Here is a 23,637-nt window from a genome sequence, read left to right on the forward strand (position 1 = left end):
GTTATAAGGAAAAAATATTATTTTTTCAATAGTCAGAAAGACCAATGAAACATTGAAAACATTTACTGATTGGATGAGACTTGCATTACTCACACCAAAAATATCTGGTAAAGGAACTTTCTGAGATATTGCTGTTTAACATATTTTTTCAGGGGACTGGGAAATTGTAATCACAAACCTCTGTTCAAAAAGAGTAAGTTGGATAATTAGGTTAATTAAATTGTGAAGTCTGGACAAATGCATAGTAATGCTGATATTGAGTTCAGGCAGAAAAGATTCAATCAGCGGTCTTAGAAATATTTGACTTTTCTGGAAGATAGCTTTTGTCAAAGAAATTTTGTTTATAATTTTAAGGACATTAACTGTTTGACTTGTAACAAAGGGATGAGTATCTATACTTGCGGCAAAAGACATCCCATATACTTCTGGAAGGAAAGTGTATTATTATAATGTGTTAGATGAAGTAATTTTATAAGCAGTCAGATAAGTAAAATCTGTAATTACTCTGGCACGTATTTAACAGCCAATATCAACTGTTTTCCTCTCCCCTGCATTCCTTGCACTAGAAGGCATTCTGTGAAGGGGCTGTCTTAGACCTACGTTTGTGTTGATTAGGGAGTTTGTACGTAGAAAAAGAATATTTATAGACATTATGAGCCAATCCAGTGGAGGGATGCATTCAGCCTAGAAATGTGAAAGATTTCTTGCAGTACAGGTAACCAGTCATTGGGGAAATATACTTAGCATTCATTTTGGACACTTCTGTACCCTGTGGCTTGAATTCAGGATCGGATGGCTTTCTTAATACAAAGCTGACACAGTATTGATTTTCTGGAGACAGATTTTTTTTTTTTCAATGAGATTCTAGATTCAGTATTATCCCCAAATTTGGATTAGAAAATCATTACTTACCTTCCTTTTTTTTTCCCCTCATGACCTTTAGATGTATAATTCTACATACCGCTACCTAACTAGATATTGAATAAGCACAGCAGTAGTTTTGCCTTTCAAGTATGCTTTAGAAATATTTTAAAATCAGCAGTAGGAACATCAAATTGATATTAAGGATTGGTACAACCACTGCAAATACAAAGCTTGGAATAAGGAAGGGAAATACAAGAGGATTTTAAAATAGATTGACACTTTAATTTTCTATCTTTGTAAATGTTGTTCTCCTGAATGGATAAACAGTGTTACAGAATGCAGTTTGCTATGTAAAATTAAACCTGCAGCTTGTACACTACATTTCTATTGTTAATTGGTGAATAGCTGTCATTTTTGTTTGTAGGATGTAACATCTATTAAGTATTCAAACACATGCAATACTATTAGTAATATCTGAGTAAGGATACTGCTTGAACTACTGAAACAAACTCTTTTCCACTACAGCTGTATATAGCTGTATTCATTTTTAAACAGAATAATTAAATAAATAAAATTACTTCTACTATTTTAATCACACAAAACAAGCATGACATTTGAGTTTAATGAAAAGGCTGAGGTAGTTCATGTTTTTGAGCTAAGATTATAATAACCACTTTTATTCTTTCTGCTTAAGCATGCGACCCAACATCTTCTTGGGGATTAGTGAAGGCTCTGCCCAATACAGAAAATGGTATTATGAACTTATGGTGGATCATCTAGAGCCCTTTGTGACTGCAGAATCAACTCATCTGCGCGTGGGCTGGGCTTCAACGGAGGGCTACTCACCATATCCAGGGGGAGGAGCAGAATGGGGAGGAAATGGTGTTGGTGATGACTTGTATTCCTATGGCTTCGATGGTTTGCATCTGTGGTCAGGTATTGTTGCTTTTTTGTTTGGTTGGCTGTTGTCGTTTCTGTTCTAAATACTAGAATTTGGTCTGCAGTTCCAGTGGATTTGATTTGTTTGCAGCAACAGCAAAGGGAAATAGATATTTATGTTGACACTAGGAATATACCGAAACAGAATACATTTTAAGATGGTGTTGCATATTTAAAGAATTGTTTTATACAAAGTAATGCAGCTAGAATCATAATTTCTGTTTCACCCTAGGAATTCTGTTTGTTTGTTTGTTTGTTTGTTTGCTTGGGTTTTTTGTTTTGTTTTGAGTTTTTTTGTAGCAGCTTTAAGGCTTTATTTAAAATTTTACATGTATAAAAAATAAAATCTGATGTTCACCTGGATTTGTAATTCCTGTGTGATAGTGTAAGAACAGCATGAGATAAGTTTTATTTTAGAAGTTTAGAATTACTTTAGTGCTGAAAATTTTTAGGTATGGTTTTTGGCACACATTTTAAAACTGGATTTTTTGTAGTGATGTTTTATTTACTTACATTGAGACGGACTGTTTATTGCAAGACATGCTACATATTCCTTGCTTGCATGTGGTGTGTGTTTGGTCAGGCATTCATCTTTAAGGTGTTATTGGTCCAGCTTGGATCTTTTTGTTAATAGTAGTTTCTGTGTGCAAATTCTAGTGTTAAAGGAAACAGAACCGAGTATCTGAAGTACTTGTATTTACTGTTAATTCTGTAAATATCTCATTCTCCATTCAAACTGGGTTAGTTCAGCAAAATCAGTATAATAAGAAAGAAAGCTTATTCTTGTTGCTTTTCTTACTCTTTTTCACATAATTCAATTTTAATGAAAAGATTCTCATATATAATGTAGAATGAGTAGTGCTATACACAGACAGTCCAAAACTTCCTGAAAAAGCTTTCTACAGTGGTTTTACCTTGTGAGGAAAAGCTTTTCTCCTTTGATTTTGAGATACTCTTGAACATTGATGAATTGTAGAACTGACTGGAAATTGGGTTGGGTTCATTGGTCTGGCAATTCTTAGCACTATGAAAATTTGAGCAAGTTTTCTAAAACTCCTTAGCAGATAAGAAAGACATTTTAGTGAGTCAGCAGCATATATCATTCAAGGTCTTTGAAGTTTTGGGGCATTGTGGCTTTGTACATGGAAAAGAATACAGTTTTACATTTCAAAAGACTTTTCTAATCAAAGTAGCGATGGATTGTATTATTAAGTAATAACACATCAACTGAAGCGGCATCTCAGGAAAGTAACTGCTACTTTGTCCATCATGTATAATGAGAATCACTTTGGAACAATGATGCGTAATTAGTGGTGTCATTAAAGCTGTGTTATAACTGAGTTTGTCAGATGAAGTATTATTACAGATGAACCAGCAAATAATGAGCAAACTGAAATAACTTTTGTAATTAGGACCTCTTTTAGGGAAGAAATAAAAAATTCCTGAAAATCAAAATTATTTTTCTATCCACTGGAAACTTTTTAGTCAGAAATGTCACAAAAGAAGAAAGGAACAATTGTTTATTGTTCTCAAGTCAGTAATCTAGACCAGGCAAAAAAGTCAGACTGCCTTTGCATGTGCAGTTTTGGTGTTATATGTTAATCTCTGTTGTGGATGTGCCTGGTAAAATTGGAGAGACTTGTGTCTTCATTGACATTCTCATGTAAAGCATACCTGTGAAACACCGGAAGGTCTTCAAATAGTTGAATGTTGAAAATCACGGCTGCTGCTTTCCTTCCACAATTCCAGGCTGCATCTTGGCAAATCTCTGCAGTGACATTTTAAGGTGAATCTTCTGAGCATGAAGCATTTACTGCATTGACGAATAGCAATAATAATTCCTACCCCTAAGTTTCTGTTCTGAACCAAACCTTTATCAGGATCACATTTAATTTACATTTTTAACTCAGTCCTGCAATTATTATTATTTTTTTTTTAAAGCCTAAGGCCAGAAAAGGCACTTAGATCATTTGGTCTGACTATATGTTCATCAAAGACCAGTACAGATTTCTGTTAACAGTCAGCCCTGCATTGATCCTAATAACCTTTTTTTGGCTAAATTTTAACATGTAAAAAAGGCATCTAGTCACACATAGTATGCCATACCAAGATGAAATAGCTGTACTTCATTGATAGCTCTTTTGGATTTTATTTATCCCTGCCATTTGTCCCTTTCTGTGATTTATTTGAAACTAACTCTCAGGTCTTGTGATGTTTTTCTCTGCTATTCCCTACTCAGATCTATGAGTTTTGGGATGGAGAGCTGGTAGAAGGTAGCTTCCTTGCAAACCATTCCTTACGCTGTGCTGCTACTTTGCTTTTCAGCACTGTTTCATTTAGATTTCTCCATTTGTGATGGATGCTTCCTTAGGACTGCTACATGCCATTGCCCTGTCTTTGCCCATGGAACTGGCTGTTCTTACCGCAACCAAGCTAAGGACAGTCCTGTCTTGAAATGATGTAGGGAAGTAGAAAGATGATCTGATAACTTTTTTTCCCAACTACTGCCCCATCAAGAGGGGCAGATTGCCAAGACCATCTGTCCTACAGTCTGGAGATTCTGTGGAGGAATCAGGAAGTAATTTTCTACATATAGAGTATCGGAAGTGTTGTTTTTTTATTTTTCCTTGTGGGAGTGGTGGTGTGTGTATGAAAGTTTATCTGCAGAAGGATTATTGAGGGTTTTCTTTTAATGTTTTTGCTGCCATATGCCATCTTCATCTTCTTGGAAATAGAGGGCTTTTAGTTAATTCCTTAATGTTTACAGAAGTAAAACAGTTAAAAAGTTAGTGCTTTGTTCTTAATATGTGCTATTGTTTATCTCCTGCAGACATTGCATATCTAATTTTTTTGGGAAAACATGTCTAGAGATTTCTATACAATTGCCACTCTTCCATAAATTTTCTGTTGTAGATGCAGTAAATTTCTGAAACAATCACTTTCTGTTTTTGTATTCTATAGATTCTTCCTCTTCGGAAGCAAGTGTACTCATGTAAATGTAATTAGATGCAAGAGAGAGAATGGTCCTTTAGAATTCATTCAAAACCTGTTAAAGAAAAATACATACTTAACTGAACATATATGCCACAAAACTGCTGATGCCTTTGTATATGCCAGAAAAATGCTGGTTTGCAGTTTGATTATGAAATTGACTAGTATCATCTTATATAATTTGCAAGGGTACCATGATGTGGCTCTTAGTAACAGGAAGTACTTTACTTTACTTTTCCTAAATAATTTAAAGTATGATAGTTGTCCTTATCTTTCCTGATGAAGCATTCTTTAGTAAACTGTACTAGGTTTCATATTAGATACTAATGGTTGTTTTTCAATTTGCACTTCTACCACTATAATGAATAAAATATAATTTTCTTGGTTTTGACTATTTATTAGAGTATCAATAATTATTTTCACTTACATTAAATGTACTTTAGTTGTATTATTTATGGTTAAAATAGCATTTTATATATGATTCTATGCCTCTGTTTACTAAAAATGTTTACTTAAAATTGGATCTTTGCTGTTATAGGTTAGATATTTGTGATATTTGTGTATTAATGTATCTGTGCTCTATTGCTATTTTTCTTTTTCTTTTTTTTTTTGTTTTTAGGCTGCTGTGAAAACTTGTACAATTTTCAGAAGTTTTGATAAACACATCTCCTTTACTTCCATAGGTTGTGTAGCACGAACAGTAAATTCTCCCAACCAACACCTGTTAAGAACTGATGATGTTATTAGTTGCTGTTTGGACCTGAGTGCCCCCAGCATCTCTTTCCGGATAAATGGTCAGCCAGTTCAAGGAATGTTTGAGAATTTCAACATAGATGGCCTCTTCTTCCCAGTTGTCAGCTTCTCTGCAGGAATAAAGTTAGCATCCTGTGTAGTTTTTTTTATCAGTCTCATTTTATTTTTGTGTGTGAATATGTTGATTATTTCCCTGGCTGTCTTCGCTCTCATTTCCCTTTCTGACATCTACTTCTTTGTCACAATTCCAGTTCTTGTGTAGTAGGAGCTACAAAGCAGTCATGAAGAGAGAACGTATCTATTGTATTTCAGCACACCAATGTTGTAAAGTGATTTGCATATAGTCCTTAGAAACGGCTTCTTTATAATTTCTTAGCTAACATGTTGCTACACATTCACTCCAGGGCAGCATTTTAACTGTGTGGGAAGGAAAACATCAATCTTTGATATTGAAAATATATTTGCCCTAGCTTACTTGTCATGAGAAAGCCACTGTTATTTGAAGATATATTATTTGCGCTTACCTTTAGAAATGTTGGTGGTACACTTTCTTTTCAGCAGGATGAGTTTATATGAATTCAGTCAATCTTTATTCTGATTGCTGGGCTGGTTTTCTATAAAATTTCAAATCACACTCGAGGTGCCAGACTTCTGCTTCCACGTGTAAGAATCTAATATTGGAAGTGATTGTGTGGTGTTCCAGCAGGAGGACCAACTTTAGCAGGACTGGCAAAGGCAAAGGCTAAAATCTGATTTCTGTTGGAGACAGAACGATGCTCTGTGAGGGATCATTGAAAGACTGTGATGAATAGTACAAAAGATAAGAGCTGTCACACAGTGGGCATACTGGCCTCTCACTGGAGATGCAAAACGCATCTTTGCCTTGGATAATATGGGACATACAGTGTGGCAAAACTGTATACGTGTGCTATGAAATGCAAAACTGTAATCCTGCATATCTCTGTCATGAGAGAAATATTTGACAGGTGCTTTGTGTGTTTTTGAAGAGTGTTCTAGTATAGCATTGACAAAAAGCTTGCAGGATACAGGAATAGATAGGAGACAAAATGGTTCTGCTGTAAGGCTAGGCTTTTTGGGTGGTTTTGGTTTTTTTTTTTTGTCTTTGATTCCTTCTGGATGGCAATGTTCTGGGAAGATTTTTTTCAATATTATTTCATTGCGAGTTACAGGCTCATTTCTCAAATGAGAGAGAATGGAGAACTCCTTAATGGAGAACTCCTTAATGGAGATTGTTCAGAGGTGGTTGATGGGTTATTCTGGGTTATAATCAGCCTTCTGAGACTTGAAAGGCTGCTGTGTACTTGATATTTGTGCATAGTAAACCGATTCTTCTCTCTCTTTCTGTGTCTTCTTTTTTTGGTCTAATGATTTAGAATACATTTATGGAAGTAGAAATTAACCAGAAGAAAGAATTGCTTACTTTTCCAAATGTTTTTTGCACCTTATACTTTATAAACTCCAACACTACTCAGAAGAGGGCAAATGGTAAACAATGGAAATAAGAGGCAACATCTTTTTTTTTTTTCCCCCCCTTTAAAAAAAAAGAGCATTCAGTAATTTTTAAGCTTACAATCTGATCGGGTTTGACACCACAGGTGTCTCAGATATCTAAAGTAAATCTGATTTTTACAGGGTACGTTTCTTACTTGGGGGCCGCCATGGAGAGTTCAAGTTCCTTCCTCCACCTGGATATGCCCCTTGCTTTGAAGCTGTCCTACCGAAAGAGAAGTTGAAAGTGGAACACAGCCGAGAGTACAAGCAGGATCGTAACTATACAAGAGATCTACTGGGTCCCACTATCTCTCTCTCACAAGCAGCTTTCACTCCAGTTCCTGTAGATACTAGCCAGGTATGGAAACTGAAAGATTGCATTTCCATTTTCAAATACATATTTTATAGGCCTATACTACTTCACGTGTAATTGAATTAGTAGCTTGTCTCAAACATTTTTTTTTTCCTTGGGATTTGGTTGGTACACTCCATTGTGAGAAGCTGAAAAATGGTGTCTAAAGTCCGTACAGTGCTCACTAGAAGTTTTACATATTTCAGTTCACAAACACTACAATAAAGAGTATGATACCCTTAACATTACAGTAGGCAAAAAAGAATATTTGAAATTCTTGTTCTGTTATTAGGCATTTTTATTACTATTTAACTAAAATTACTGAAGGCTATGCTTTATGACAAGACTTTTATACCAAGCTCAGCTCTAATTCCTTACTGGATTTGCAGATTACCGAGAGTGGCATTTGACTCACTGTGGGCAGTAAATGACATGCATTGAAGTTATAGTTTTCATTGTTTTTTTTACATAGTTACAAAGAACAGTAATTCTTTGATACCAAAGAGCTCCATCTCTGATCACAAATAATGAAAATTGATTTTACACTGGACCAAAGTTTGAGATGATACAAATTCTTGCAAATTATGTACTCAAGATTTTACTATATTTAGGAACTCATTCCTGAAAAAACCCAAACACATGAAGAAGTACAAACCTGCTAGTTTGTTGCCATTATACACTGAATACAGCATTATACATGTGTCATGTAATTATCATTCTGTAACAACAACAATTGGGGTAGTGCTATAAAGATTCATGGCACCATATATTTGAGGTCTCTGTTTTTTGAGGTAAATCAGACTTGATTTTAAATTGTGGAGGTGGAGTGATGTGCTGTCCTAATTTCACACCTGTCATCATCATCTAATCACTTTTTTAAATGGCATTCAGTTCTCAAATGTTTATATTTGTGTGAAATGTGTTTTACAATGTTATCTTGGTTGTTGAGATTTTTAGCATTTTTTAAGCTGAGAAATAGTGTTAAGTAGTTTCTAGCCAGCTACCAGGAATGTGTTTTGTGCCATTTGGAGGATTTAAAACTGTTTTCCCTTACTGGTCAAACTCTGAAACTTGTAAATGCATAGCTTAAAGTATTTCTGTTCACCTAAGAGTTCTCGCTCCCTTTAGTCAGTAAGGACTGAAGGATACTTTACGTCTAGTTGAAAGAACTGGTTTGTTCAAAGTTTGTCATGAAAGTTTGGGTGGCACTGTCAAGCAGCTTATTTGTAACAGTGTCTTTCTCTCTTATCTCTTTAGATTGTTTTGCCTCCTCACCTGGAAAGGATTAGAGAGAAATTAGCAGAGAACATCCATGAACTTTGGGTTATGAATAAGATTGAGCTTGGCTGGCAATATGGACCAGTATGTACCTTCCAACTTAATTTTCTGTTAATTACATTACATTATTTGGCACATTGGTTCTCTTCACATGTACTGACTGATGTAACTCTTTTGGAAGTCCCAACCTTACTTTTAATGAAAAATAAGTATTGCTTATAAAAAATGACAATAAATATGTTTCTGTCCTTCCCTCTCTCTACTTATTTGGGCCCGTGTCTGTATTAGGTTCTTCACATAGCTATTTTCTTATCTCTTTCCTACTTTTCATGGAGTATGATAGAAAAAAAAAAAAAGTGGCTTCTGGGTTTGATACAAAATGCAGTCTATTCTACTGATTAGATTTTTTTAAAATCAATCATAAAAGAAAAAATACAAGCTAATTGTTTGGATCACAAGTACTGCAGTTTATGAAGAACTATTACTGTGAGTATATAGAAACATACAGTAGATGCTAGATATATTTATATAAGAACATGTATAGAAACATGAAGCATGTATAGAAACATATGTATTCTGTTTTTGTTATTAAGAAGATTTTGGTCTTTTGAAAAGTTCAGATTACACACTTAATGTAACTGGGGATGAGTATTGTATTTGGTGTAGCGTATGGCAGTACTTAAAAACATTTGATTAACAGAGATCTTTGGTTTTTTGTTGTTTTTGTTTCTTTGCCCAGCAAGTCAAACACAAAAACCCAGTTAATGTGTCGAAATATTTTAATTGTCGTGTAATCATACCAGCTGTGAAGCAATCTGCAGGAACTTTCAGAGTACTGTTACTTACCACTGAATATCTAATTGTACAGTTGAATACTATTTCAGTTTAAACAATATATACTAAATATCAAGTTAAGAAGTGATAAATGTTGTGGTTCAATTAAGAATGAAATTATATACTAAATCTTTTAAGTTACTCAGCTTTCTCTTGCTTTAGTGTTCTATGGCTGGACATGCTCACTTTGAAAACGTGGCAAAGTATATGTTGATCATCTTCCGGAGAGTGATTCATTTATTGTAGTGGTTTCTCACAGTAGATTTAATAAGTTTAAGACACAGTTGCCAATTTTAGTTACCTGGATTAATGCACTGCAGTTACTCAGTACTGAGGGAAGGCAGGAAACAGGAATCACCTGTTTTTTATGCACTCACAAGAGTGCACTAATCTCATATTATGAGATTAGTCAGATTTGATCTTTTTATAATAACGGAAGAGCATGATCCATTATATATATATTAACTAGCTGTTCTGAAAAAGTGTTTTTTTTTCCACCAAGTCAAAAAATGAAAGGCTGAAAGACAGAGAATACGTAGGTTTAATTTTCTCTCCAGATATTAAAAAAACCTGCTGTAATTTGCATTTTATATTCCTACCTACATACCCGTTTCATCAAAGCTGTGCATAGTATCACCTGACTGATACTCAGTACTGTAAGTGATATTAGTACTGCCTTTTATACATGTAACAAAATAAAACGACAAGCTAATATAGCAAAATTAAGGGCTTTTGTTAACTGGCTTCATTATAAGTCTGAATATGAGTGGTATTTAGCTGTCCATCTTGAGAACACCAGACACGTCTTCATATCTTTGTTTCTATTAAACTTTGTTGTACATTTAAAACCAGCCATGAAAATTGATAGGTGTCAAAAGTACTGCCACTTACATAAGCTATTTGCAAAGCAGCGGATTTTCATTCTGTGCTCAGGAAAAACAAAGTGGGTGGAAAGGCAACCTACAAAATAAACATAATTGAGCATTGCATGATGTAGCTGTGGAGTGAAGAGCATCACTAGAAGAAATCCAATTAACATTGGAATTCTGAGGAAAGGACCTGACATCCAAGATTTAAATTAGTTGTAGACAGATCTTAAGTAGTCCTTCTTATTGGAAACTATACTGAATCTTTATTAATGTAAGTTCCTGCAGGTTTTAGAAAGAAATCTGCAAATCAACATTTTTGGTGTCTGCTAAAAGATGTTTCGCACTTCAGCAGTTAATAAGTTTGATTAAGTAGCTTGACAGTTGAATTGTTTATATTACCTATCCAAAGAACATTAATCTCATCAAATGAAGATGACTATCCCCTGAAGAGTGTAAAATTTTTTAATCCAAAACATAAACAAGTGACTGCAGTTCAATTTGATAATCATTATGTGCTTACATCAAAAAAGCAAAAATATGTTGCTCAAAAATGTATAGAGAAATGTGACTGTTGGGGGGTTTTATCACATTACTACATAATCTAACTTATATACAGTTTAGTTATTGCTATGGGAAGAAAACAGAATGGGCAAACCAAGAAGACAATAAATAAAAAATAAATTTCAGCTATTAGTGATCCATTTTCATATTCACACTGTGGGTACTTATGTATAATTAACATTCAGGACCTGAAATTAAGGAAACTTTATAAATAGGTTATGGTTTGCAGATGACTGCTTTTCCTTCCACCACTCTTACACACAATGTTTATGTCTCAGTATTATGATTTTATTTAAGTATAATCTTAGATACTGCATATGGATTTATTGCCAAGATTTTTTTCACTATAAGACATTTACATTATAATATCTAAAGAAAATTCTTTATTTGATGGAATATTCAGGGAAAGCAATCAGAGTAAGAGTGACAGATTGTTTTTCTATCAAAGATTTCATGCCGGTGTATATGCTAGTGATTTTCTTATCCTTTTTAAATATCAAATCTGATTTTGTATGTGAACAACAGATAAAACTGTTGAGAACATATTATACACAGTTCAACAGTACCACTTCACTGAGAATTCCTGCCTTGGTCTTTTTTGACCTAAATTATTTAGAAGCAATACGATATTCTCCACAGAAGTAAAGATAAATTTGTAAAAAGTGTAACTATTAGGCTTCTTAACTTCAACTGTTAGCATCCCATTTTCCAACAGAATTATCTGATTAATCAAAAGTTGTCAATAATATTATTTTTCCAGCAGAATTATCTGATTAATCAAAAGTTGTCAATAATGTTATTTTTTAATAGCTCTCAGTTTGCAGCTTTAAAGATTAATATAAATGGTGAGTTTATGCTCCATGAAAGATGAACACAAAAGCGTTTTAATATATGGATAAAAATGTACTCTAAACGGATGAAATGTTAACACTTAATTGGTATATTTTAGCTAATATTTTCAAAATAATATTTTTTGTCAAGAATTCTAGCAAGACATAATCTTTGTAGATTTTGTTGACTGAACTCTAGCATGATAAAGACACAAAGAAGCAGTAAAATGTTCAGTAATCCCAGCCTCTCAGGCTGCCCTTCCTAGTTATGGCCAGTATTGGACTACAACTGTGTAGTAGTGTTGCCGGTTAAAAATGGTTCTAATTAAATTTTTAAGTGTAAAAATTGTAGGATTTTGTAAATCATAGTCCTAATGACTCTGCTGTCACTATTGTAAATTAATCTTCCGGTCGTTGTGACTGCTAAGCAGCTGCATTCTCCTTGTGTACTACTAGATATAACTAAGGAACACATTTTCAGAACTAAGAGGTAGGGTAGATTTATTCCTTATATTGTTACTGTCATAGGATAAGGACTTTAGTACTATTTGTATCAACATATTTATACAAACTGGATGCATAATTTTTCAAATATGGTGCTGAAGAAGAGTTGTTATTTTATGGCTGTATGAAAAAACAACATATATTGCACTGTTCTTGAATTTTGCATATTTGTTGTGAACATCTGTATAATGAAGTGTACAAATCAGCATTTATTCCACTTGAGATCTACGTATCTGAAATTTATTTGCAAATGCAAATTCTGTCTCACTTGAACAGAATTATCATGGTCTGAGAATACAGAATACTTTCTGTTTTAAAAGTGTTGTTCAGTTTAAGTAATTTGACAGGATCAGCTTTAAGTACTTTGTGGTTGGACTCTTGTAAAATTTCTTCTAGTTTTTAAGACACATTAAACTTAGTTATTTACTGTCTTTTCAGGTTAGAGATGACAACAAAAGACAACACCCGTGCTTAGTGGAGTTCTCAAAATTGCCAGAGCAGGAAAGAAATTACAACTTGCAAATGTCACTTGAAACATTGAAGTAAGTTGCTAGAACTTATAGTGAGAGTTTTTCCTAAGGAGTTGCTGTTTACAGAATTATAATTTGACAAATGAATTACAATGAATTACACGTAGGTGAGGAAAATAATGAAAATAAAGGAGTGAGATGTGTTAATTAATAAGGCATTGAGCATTGAAAATTACTTTGATAGTCTTTTTAATATCTGTGGAATTTTAGAATTATTGTATTAATGCTGATTATGAAATGGCAACTTGCAAAGTTTTTATCTAGTTTGGAGGAAATAAACCACTTCTTACTTGTTTAAATTTAGTTCAATTTTTTTTTTTTTTTATTTTCTTTATTGATAAAACACACTTTCACAAACAGTAGATAATTTTTGGATCTAACTAGCAAAGAACTTTTCTTCAGGGCACCTTACTGTTATTTCTGTGTCACCTGTGCATATTGCCACAAAACAGCAGCAGGCATTCCCTCCTTTGTGGATGAGGGGTTAGATGTGAGAATGTCATGGAAGCTCTCCAGTTTTGTTGTTTTGTTTTCCACTTTGCTGCCAGCTCTACTACATGAAAGAGGCAGAAAACAAGGAACTTCTGAATCATATTGTTGGCACAATATCTTTTCAATATATTGGGATGTCTATATGTTTCAGTATAATTGAATATGTCTACGAACTATAAAAATGTTATACTATATGAAGTGTCAAGATTCAGGAATGAGTTACCTCTGAAAATGTCATGGATTAAAATATGCTTGCTCATGCTGTTTCTACCAATTTGTATATATATTTTGTAGTTTGATCTTGGGTTTTGGGGGTGGGTTTTTTTTGATGTTTACTGTTTTGTGACTGATTTTCCTGTTTCTACCTATTTATTCAGTTGTGTATGATAATTACATGTGTCAATACTATCCTAAGGATCACTTCAGCCACTTTTAGTTTTCTTGTTTAGCTTTGAAGTGCTTTAGGGGTCTTTCAGGTTCTACCAGTATGGTATGATTTTCTTATCCTGCTGTGGTTCTCTGATTTGAATTTGCTGTCTGTGCAGAGATAACATAGGGTTCAAGTTCCTGTCAAGAAAATTACAAGAAAATTGGAGTTACTGGGGTTTAGCTCCTCTGTACTGTTTTCCAGTGTTAGATATATTCTCTTACTTCTGCTGGTGATAGCCGCATAGGAATTGGATATGATTTATGCCTACTGAAATTTAGCTGAATGTGGTATTTTTAGCAGATAGTGTATTTTGCTGGAGGTAGCCACTGCATGTTTATTTTCTCATATCTAACTTTCAGTCGGGGTTCATGGGTTGTTAACAGTGGGATTTACTTCATGTAGCTAGCACTAAAAGTTTGCTGTAAGAATCTTCTTGAAACATACGATTTATCTTCTAAGAGGAATACTGCTAGAGCAATGTTTATGCTCTTTTTTTTTTTACCCAGTCAGTTCAAGAGCAGTAAATGTAGTTAAAGATTAGAAAACATTATTTTAATTGGAGACAAGAATAAATAAAAAGCTCATTTTCCAGCTTTCTTCCAAGCTGGGAAATTTGGGAATGGAGTCCAAGATTTATACTTGTGTTTCTTCTGTGCAATCAGTTTCAATCAAAGATGTGATTTTGAGAAACTTCTGATCTGACTCCAAAGTGGCCTCTGACTTTTATGCAGGATTTCTTTTAATTTCAATGTGAATATTTTAGTAATGCACCTAGGTTAAAGAAACTTAAGAGTTGATAATCCAATATTGAATGTCAATGCAGGAGTAAATAATTGGTGAGTTACAGATCAAACCCTGGAGATGAATGAGACTTAAGTCACACTGCTGGATAGTATGACTATAAGGAAAGGGAGAGGTCTGAAATAATCAGAAACGTGATTAATATTGTTGACCCAACTGTAAGGTTATGTAGAGTGTGTTTGTTTTCTGAAATGAGTTGCATCTTGCAGAGTCAAGCCAGAATGGGCTGCCTTGCCCAGTGGCTCTATGGTAGAAGCCTTGTGGTACAAAACACACTATGTCTACCTTGAATCCTTTTCTCTGAAGTGGATTAACATGCAGCATCTGTACCTAGCATTAAGATGGCAGTTTTAGGCTAATGCTTATCATGCGTGCTGCTGTCAGTCCTCTCTTCAGTAGCACGTCCTAACAAAATCCAGATCCAATTAAAATTGCTGAATAACAGCCTCTCTTTGTAAATTCTAAGGATAACAAGTGACATTTCCTGCCTTTTCTCCTTTTCATCAGTGTTGAAGTAAATAATGTGACATAGAAAGATTTTGATATAAAGCAGTATGAATGAGTATATAAGCAGTATGAGTAAGTATATAAAGCAGAAATATCTATTCCAAGGGCAGAGACTCTTTCCACTGATGCTTCATATAGCTGAAAGATTGTGTGATATTTCCATTTTGAAGAAGTCCACTTATATTTTTACTAATTTTTTATGAACATCTTGTAGCATTTTAGCACCGTCAGAAGGCTTGTTACCTGTTTTTTAATAGGCTTGTGTTAGGTTTTATATATTTTATTGTTGTAATTCCCGTAGGTCTCATTTCTTGTATAGTGCTATTTATATACAAAGCAATAGCTCTGAATATAGAAACACTGGCAGTCGTTTATCTGTGATTTCTGTGTCCTAGAACTCTGCTGGCATTAGGCTGTCATGTTGGAATTGCTGATGAACATGCTGAAGAAAAAGTGAAAAAAATGAAACTCCCAAAGACGTAAGTTCAAAGTTGAAATATAGTGTACACGTGTTCTGTGGCAAAATTGTGAGCATCCTTTGAGACCCTGGTTATTTTGACCCTGTTCTTCTGTTGAAATAGCCGTGGCTATTGTAGCTTTAATATGCACAACTTAACATGAGTGTGACAGGAGAGAACACAGTAATTGCCAGCCTGATAAACACATTAATTCTGTGTGATTCACACTTTCCTTTAGTGACTGATTTTACTCAATGAATTGACTTCACAGCTACCTGAGGAGATGTAACCATGATGGCAGCTAGGCAGCGTGTGGGAGACAGCAGCATGACTACCAACTGCTTGCTTAGTTCTGTAATACTAATTTAATGATTGATAGCTATATGACTGATTGCTTTTTGAATTGATGTTCTTGAACTGTTGTTTTCTGACTTAATTTTTTTTTAATGTGGTAATTTTGAAGGATGATATAACCTCATGTTTCTAGACAATAAACCCCTTTAACAGTTGCTGGTTTTCAATTATTGTTTTCAACGTATAGTTTGTTTAAATGGGTTCTACAATAGTATCACAAAAGAGAATTAATTAATTTTTGTAAAGTATTTGAATATTTTAGACTATAAATGGGAATAAATAGTGTTTCTTTTTCTGTATTTCTCTCTGTCAGTCTAAATAAAGAAAATACAAGAAAATAACAAAGTTGTTTAGGAAATAGACAATTATTGAAACTAGCTATTATTTTAACACTCCAAAACATATAATTTCAGTCAGACAATATTGTTGTTTATTTTTCACAGACCCCTTTGGATATGCCCAAAACAGCACTTTGTTTTGTCAATGTGCTTAAGGAGACATAGTAAGGAATATTCAGGGCATGTCCACCAGCTTTGTCCTGGTCTCTCCTGAGTCCACAGGGAAGCACCAGCTCTGCCACCTAGAATGTTTCTTCCCTCTCTCCTCCTCCAGTCTTGGCTTCTGCAAGCCTGTTTTCCGCACTTTTTTCCTCGTTCCTCTCTTGCTTGTGCAACATTTTGCCGTTTCTTAAAAATGTGGCTCAGCGTGGCTGAGGGGCTCAGCTTTGACCAACAGCAGATTCCTGTGGATCTGGCTCTGCCCAGCATGGGTCAGCCCTGGCCATTCCTCACAGAGGCTACTCTGCAACACCCCCCTATAGCACCTGGGCATGGACACCAGGCCAGTCCCTGTGTATCTGTCCCCTGCTTTACTTTTCCTGCTCCACTTCACCTTGCATGTTTCTCTATCAGCTGAGGTAAGGGAAGCAACGTCTGCCACCGTGGTGATGCTACGTAGTATCATAGGTTTTAGAGGTAAATTTTTTAAGTCCTGATGTGCTGCGTCCATCACCATATGGATTAATCCTTTATTGAATAATGTTTGATCATAACTAAAGTGGGAGATGAGTGTAATCGATTTGATGGGACCAACTTCCTAAAAGTAAACAACACTTCATTCTCAGGAGCACAAAAAGTAGTGAGGAAGCTATCTCTCTATCCTGAATCCATGCTTGTATTTTAAACATTTGCTGCTATGATTTGAAGGATATTTAAGGTATTTTAAGTATCATAAAGGTAAGCTTTTATTAGAGGGACTACATATGTGGTCTTGGGTAAGTCACTTGGCCTGATGTCTCTCGCATCTCTTCGTGTAATAGGAAGAATATATTTCCATGCTTCAGTAGGAAGCAGATAGTATTTAGTAAATGTTATGAAGTGCTCAGAGGTAGCAATAATAGTGTACATGTAAATATTTAAACGAGCAACATTTTAATCTATTACTTTAAATATCTGAAAGTACTAAAATACTTTATAAACATTTTCGGTTCAGACCATTTTGGGCTGCGTTTACTACCAGATACGTCATCCAACTGAGTTGATAAAATCAAATGTTGGTGCATTATTATTCTTTATCTTCAAAGACAGATTATTTATATAGATATATTGCATAAATGTCACTGCTTCCCTTTGTGGTTTCTTTTGATTTTTTCTTATTGAAAAGTAACTGCAAGTTCTGTGGATTTTGACAGCTACCAGTTGTTGAGTGGATATAAGCCTGCCCCGATGGATCTGAGTTTTATCAAACTGACCCCCTCTCAAGAAGCTATGGTGGATAAACTAGCAGAGAACGCTCACAACGTGTGGGCAAGGGACCGTATAAGGCAAGGCTGGACATACGGTATCCAGCAGGTAGGTGCTAACTTCATTCACTGGAAAAAGTACTTACCTGTTGAGACTTTCCACAGATAAACAGGAATAATGGGGATAAAAGAGCAGGAAGAAGCAGCTAACAAATGCGAAACTGTCAGTCAAAGAAAGCAAAAATGCATAATTAAAGCAATCCTGCTAAATCTTCTAGTAGTATGAGACTTTTAGGACCAATATTAAAAAAATGGTGGTATGTTTTTGTATGCTGTTTAGATCTCAAGGTGAGAAAATTGCATGCAGGAAGCTTACATGCCCTAATATTTTAGGAAATGTAAACACTGATTCTCAGTAGGGGAATAATTTAAATGTTTACAGTTGTGGGAATTGAATAATTTTGTTTTTCCAGGAAAATCAGATCTAGTAATTACTTCGCTAACATGTTGCATTTCTGGCAGACGCCATGTTTAACTGTTAATAGTTAAGTCAGTCTCCAGGTTCCAATCTTACTTCAGTAATTTTGTTTCTGTGGAGTGCTATGTGGTAGGTATCACTATGTGTTATAAGATACAGGAGTAAAAATTAAGCATAGTGGATTGTTAATAGCAAAAGTCTGGGTCTTTGTTTTCTTTGAAAAAAAAAATTAAATTAATCTAGTATACAATGAGCCTTACATATTATTCTTCAAGACAGCTACTATATCAAATTTCCCTTAGGAGTATTCTATTCTTGTTGTCACTATCTGTGAATTTTATATAAAGAAAGGTTTCTTTTCTTCTGTTAGTATTGTGTGGTAGCATATCACAGTGAAATGGTAGGAAAATTCACCCCTTGGGAAAATTAACAAGTTTTCATGGTTTTGCACTGGGCGTAATAGATCATTATTTTTGCAAAAATGAGAAATAGCTGTTTTGTAGGTACATATACTCTTTCCTGCCTACAAACAGTGTTTATGTTTTTGACAAAAATTCAAGCCAAACATTTCAATTCAGTACATTTCAAATACTGGGGTTTTTTTGTCTTTTTTTTTTTTTTTTTTTTACAGAGACAAAACTCATTCTATTTGCAAAGCTTGTATATAAAAAATAATAAATCTGGTTTTATAGATATTAAGTTAAGCACTTCAATATGCAAAATATATGCATTGCAGCTTTGTCCATTATAGTATTTTACCATAAAGCTCTCATTTTCATACTTTGTAAACCATTTAGGAACTCTGTGTTCTGTATTTGGGTCTAGGCAGACAATGAACAAATTCTTGTGTTTGCAGATTAAAATGTATGTAATATCCCCTAGTAGACAGACATTTAAGATAGTTCAGTGTTGATGCAGCTCCCCTACTTACAACAGGAGTAGTTTTTCCCCTAATGCTGCACCTTTGAGTAAGGGAAGTTGGCCCTTTGAAGTGTTAACATTTCTGATAGATTTTTAATCATGAGAAGTGTTAGAAGGGATGATTCTCTGTTGTCAGGTAGAGGGAGGGGGTAAGTTCACTTTGAAGCCATTATTTGCTCTGTGTTTATGAAGGCAGTGCACAATTCATTTATAGAATGAGACATTGTATGTCTTTAAAAGCTCAAGAGAAATATTTCTGATACATTAAAGAATGCATTCAATAATTAACACTATGGTTTGTATACTTCTTATTCTTCCAGAAGCCAAACATTTTCACTACAGGGCCTTGCCAATTAGGAGATTTGAAATGAATGAAAGTTGGGAAATAGTTGCAGCTTTCATAGAGCCCTTGCATTTCCCAAATTGAATTTAGTTTTGCACCAGAATTTATTTGTTAAGATGAAGTTAAGAAGTTTCTGGAATCAAATTAATCTCTTGTGTAATTACCTTTGTAACTAACACAGGGAAAATTAAAACCCACAAGTCTAATGTGGTAAATAAAATTTCTTAGATCTTGAAGATAATTTAACCTACTCAATCCGAAAACATAAAGCCCACGTATTTATTGGAGTGATTTTGCAGTTAATGTATATGTTTTCTGATTTAGTGAGGTATTAAGTAAGAAAGGCAGTTAAATGATTCTGTCAAAGATTTTTTCAGTGTTACTGGGTTGGGAATGATAAGCAAAAGATGTAGTGGAAGTGGGTGGCAATAAAAGTCTCCTTTACAGCTATGTGATGTGTTTGTACACTGTCTTTATGTATGTTTTGATGTGGTTCTGCTTTTGAAGAGGCATAATGTAAGAGTAATCACTCATTATTTTTATTATGGTTCCCAAAAGACAATGGAGTTGCCCCGGGCCACAAATTTGGTTTAAAAAAATAAAATAAAAACATTGATTAGACAAATCTAGTACAGGATGTAACCTAAAATCAAACACTTCAACTTAATCTTAGAAGAATCATGAAGCCTGTCTTAGGTTCTCAGTGCTGTGTCTGGAGAAACAATTTGACCTTACTGTTGAATCTAAACTATTGTGGACCTGTGAAGAGACATTTTGAGGCTCACCTGGATAGAAAAGAGGGAAAGAGGAGGTCTATGTGATCTATTTACTGAACAGCTCTCTGTATTTTATCTACTAACTCTACTAACTGTCCTGACGGAACCCAGACCTCCCCTATGTTTCCTTCTTAATAAATGCCTGGTCACTGGATGACAAAGCTCAACATCCAAATTAAATCTGCACTCATTACAATTTATGGTCTGGTGTGAGAAAACTTGTGGAAGAGAGAGATATAGTTTTGAACCCCTTGTAACTACTCAAAGATATGTAACTGAACAAATAAGAATTAGGTATCCAAATCCATTCTGACAATGAAGAATAAGCTATTGTATAAAGAGGTTTTCACCATCACTTAAAACTGCCAAGTTTTGAAATAAAATGATAGCGCTTACTTAGGTTTTTGAACATGTTCTAAGCAGTCAGTGTGAATCAGACTCTGGTTTTCACTACCAGTTTGTGCTTTGAAAGAGACTTAGAGAAATGCTTCTACCCTAAATCTTGACTGAGCTTAGGTATACAATCAGTACTGTACTCTTCCTTACCAAGGCAAAGACAATTATGGGCGTGCAAAGAAGAACCTGGAAAATGTAAAAGTAAAAAGCTTAAGTGCCTATGAAGCAGATCACATTCAGGTTTGGAAAGCCTGAAAGTTTGGAGTTTTTGCAGTCTTGGGTGCTTCTGCTTTAAACACATTTTGTTTGATATGATTCATTCAAACTGACTGAAGACTTTTGTGTGCTGAGTGGGGAACTGTTGTTGAGAACATAATGGTGTAGTGCAGTGAACAGTGTCATAGTTATGCTTTCAATAGAGGATGGTTGTTAAAGATCATCAAGAGCTCAGGAACATTCATGACCTTCAGGAAACAGATCATCAAGATCAGCAATATGCTTTGCTACCATATCTTGGCAGACAAATGACAGCAGTATCATGTACAGGTAACCAAGTAGATGGTGTCCTTGAAAACTTTCACACCAATAGCATGTTGTGTATTAGCTGCTGTGCTTGGGGTACTGATGTTGGTTACCACTTAATTCAATTATTTTTCCCATTTCAAATAATTAAGTTTTTTTCTTCAGGAAAGAAGACAGACAACACTGTGCAGATAAAAAATACTGTTCATTAAAAGTCAGAAGAAGAGAGCAGAATAGCAAGGTGCTCCTTTCTGAGTGCAGTGCAAAGTTGCTTTTCATTTATCTAACACACATATCCCATGGCAAGATTTGAGCTGTTGTCGATCTGCTACATGCTTCTGCTTGACTGCAACAGTTTGTTTCATGGGCTGCATTTTGCCATCCCATCATATTACTGTGACATGTTACAGTACTGTAATAAAGTGACATGATGTTATGCTGTACAGTACTATAAACAGATCTTGCAGAGTATGAAATAGTTTCCTAAGGGAAAGAAACTTACAGAGTTTTGAAAGTAGATGAACTAATCACTGGAAAATATGTTCTAAACAGCAATCATGCTGTATCTGCAGGATGAATTAGGTGATCCGTGATCTCATGTTCCATCATGAGTGTCACATCATTTTGGGATTACATAATATGAAATATTAAAGGGATACTGTCAAGTGGTTCATGTACAAACCATTTCTTTCCTGTTATAATCTGGTGGGGTAAATACCTCCTAAATTCCAGACCTTTTTCTTCTTCTAAATCCACTACTGCTGGTCAAGATTTTTTCTTAACAAGAGATAGCTGCTCTTCATGCTTGACTATACACAGTATTTTTGTTCTGCTGCTGCAGAGCCAACCACCCAGCCAGCAGAAGGAGCACAAGTTAGTTAAGTCCTGTTCCCAGAACTGTGCTGACAGCTTTGATGACTCTGATCACAAACAAGTAAGTATTTTTTAGTAGGACAGACTCACAGTAGCTTATTGTTCCATGAAGGGAGCAGAAGGAGCAAAAAAGGTAGGAAAAATACTATTTCTGCTTAAAAGGACATATTAAATATCAAGGGTAAGTGGAAAAGAAAGAACAAAACCAGAATGAAAATACTTGACAGTGTCCCTTTAAGGGAGAATGTGGTTGCCTGCAAGCTGGTCTTCTCTGAACTGGGGAAATGATAAATGATCCAAGACTGGTGATGGAGCTATATCCAGGCAAAGGAACAATATAGTCTTGGTGTAAGTCAATTACAATGATCACATTTGTGCTGAGACAGAGAGAGAGCTTTTTAATTTTTTTCATTGTGTACAGATTTTAACATTATGTCCTATCATAAGCACCTGAGGTTTTTGTAAGGGAATTTTAAAGGATTTTTTTTATAACAAATTGATTGAAAAATAGCATTGAACTATAAAAGGATGCATTTGTGACTAAATCTTCAAAATCAAATGGAAAATATTTAGAACCCACATAGTTTGTCCATGAACTAAACTATTGGTTGATGCTCATAAAACTGTGATGCCATGTATACAGGCAGTCCATATAGGTATGGTCCTCAGTGAAGAGGCAGAAGCTGTATGTAGATTTCTAAGGATGCACGTACTTCTAAGGACAGAATTCAGCTGCTGGTATGCTGGGTTAGGAACATAATTTCTGCTTTGGGTGGATACATTTAGGGTATTTGTTAACATTGCCAAGAATATGGCTTCATTAGAAATTTACTCTCCTTTCCAGTTCTCATGATTTTTTCCATTATAATTTTTAATTGTAATGGTTTATGGTGAAATATGAGTTGCTGTGATAAATGTAGGAAAGCTAGACCTTTGGATAACCAGATACGAAATGTATGGTGTAGGTAAATGATTCTGTTCACAGTGTATATGCTACACACACAGCAGCTCATTGAGCTGGGTTTCTGAAGGTGTTACTGGAAAGCTCACCCATAGCATTTGTTGTGATAATTGCTCAGAAATCTTTGTGGAAGTGCAAGCTGCACAGACATGGTAGTGAGCAGAATCAGTTCAGAGCTGTGGAATAAGTATTTTCTAATGGTTCAAATGAAACTAGGAAATCAGTTGCATGTCTGTCTCACTGCACGTGAAATACATGCTTTGTGGTTGTCATTTAACAGCCCTGGCTATGAGAACAAAATAATCTCAGTACCACATTCTACAGCTCTACAGAGTACAACTCTAACACTTACATTATAAAGCTATTAAATTATTATAATTTTTTTCTACACTCTTCTTAGTCTGTGTTTTAGTTTTTTCAGTCATTTTTTGGCCTTTCTTTTTGATAGGTGCTTATTAATCTGTATTTCTGGTGTCTTTTTATTCCTTTTAATCTAGTGATCCCTGCTGTCCTGGAGCTCTCAAAGCTTTGGGAAGACATGGGTACATAGGTTTGCAGAATCACATTTATAGCTGTGAAAACTCTATTATTCTTTATCATTTCAGATGTCTTTTAGCGGTGTATATGAGGCTTTGTTTATTTGTTACCGAACTACCTCCTCTGCAAATTATTTTGCAGCAGTGTAATGGAAGTTTTAAAAGGCTTGCTGATGTTTGATGCGTGTTGGTATTTTAATGTGGTTCTTTTCTATTACTTGTGAGAGCTTC

At 34.8% G+C, this 23,637-nt stretch overlaps 1 protein-coding gene across 1 annotated transcript in view; it reads left to right on the forward strand.

Moving 5' to 3' along the window:
* Positions 1 to 23,637, forward strand: part of RYR2 (ryanodine receptor 2) — a 388,712-nt gene that overhangs the window by 206,241 nt on the left and 158,834 nt on the right. Inside the window, exons 20-26 of the mRNA XM_054062870.1 lie at positions 1,559 to 1,800; positions 5,478 to 5,670; positions 7,201 to 7,417; positions 8,669 to 8,773; positions 12,726 to 12,829; positions 15,443 to 15,526; positions 17,550 to 17,709. Coding sequence (XP_053918845.1) covers positions 1,559 to 1,800; positions 5,478 to 5,670; positions 7,201 to 7,417; positions 8,669 to 8,773; positions 12,726 to 12,829; positions 15,443 to 15,526; positions 17,550 to 17,709 — 1,105 coding nt within the window. The remainder of the gene's footprint in view (positions 1 to 1,558; positions 1,801 to 5,477; positions 5,671 to 7,200; positions 7,418 to 8,668; positions 8,774 to 12,725; positions 12,830 to 15,442; positions 15,527 to 17,549; positions 17,710 to 23,637) is intronic.

The sequence above is a fragment of the Cuculus canorus genome, chromosome 3 (genome assembly GCF_017976375.1).
Source record: "Cuculus canorus isolate bCucCan1 chromosome 3, bCucCan1.pri, whole genome shotgun sequence".
Lineage (NCBI taxonomy): Eukaryota > Metazoa > Chordata > Aves > Cuculiformes > Cuculidae > Cuculus > Cuculus canorus.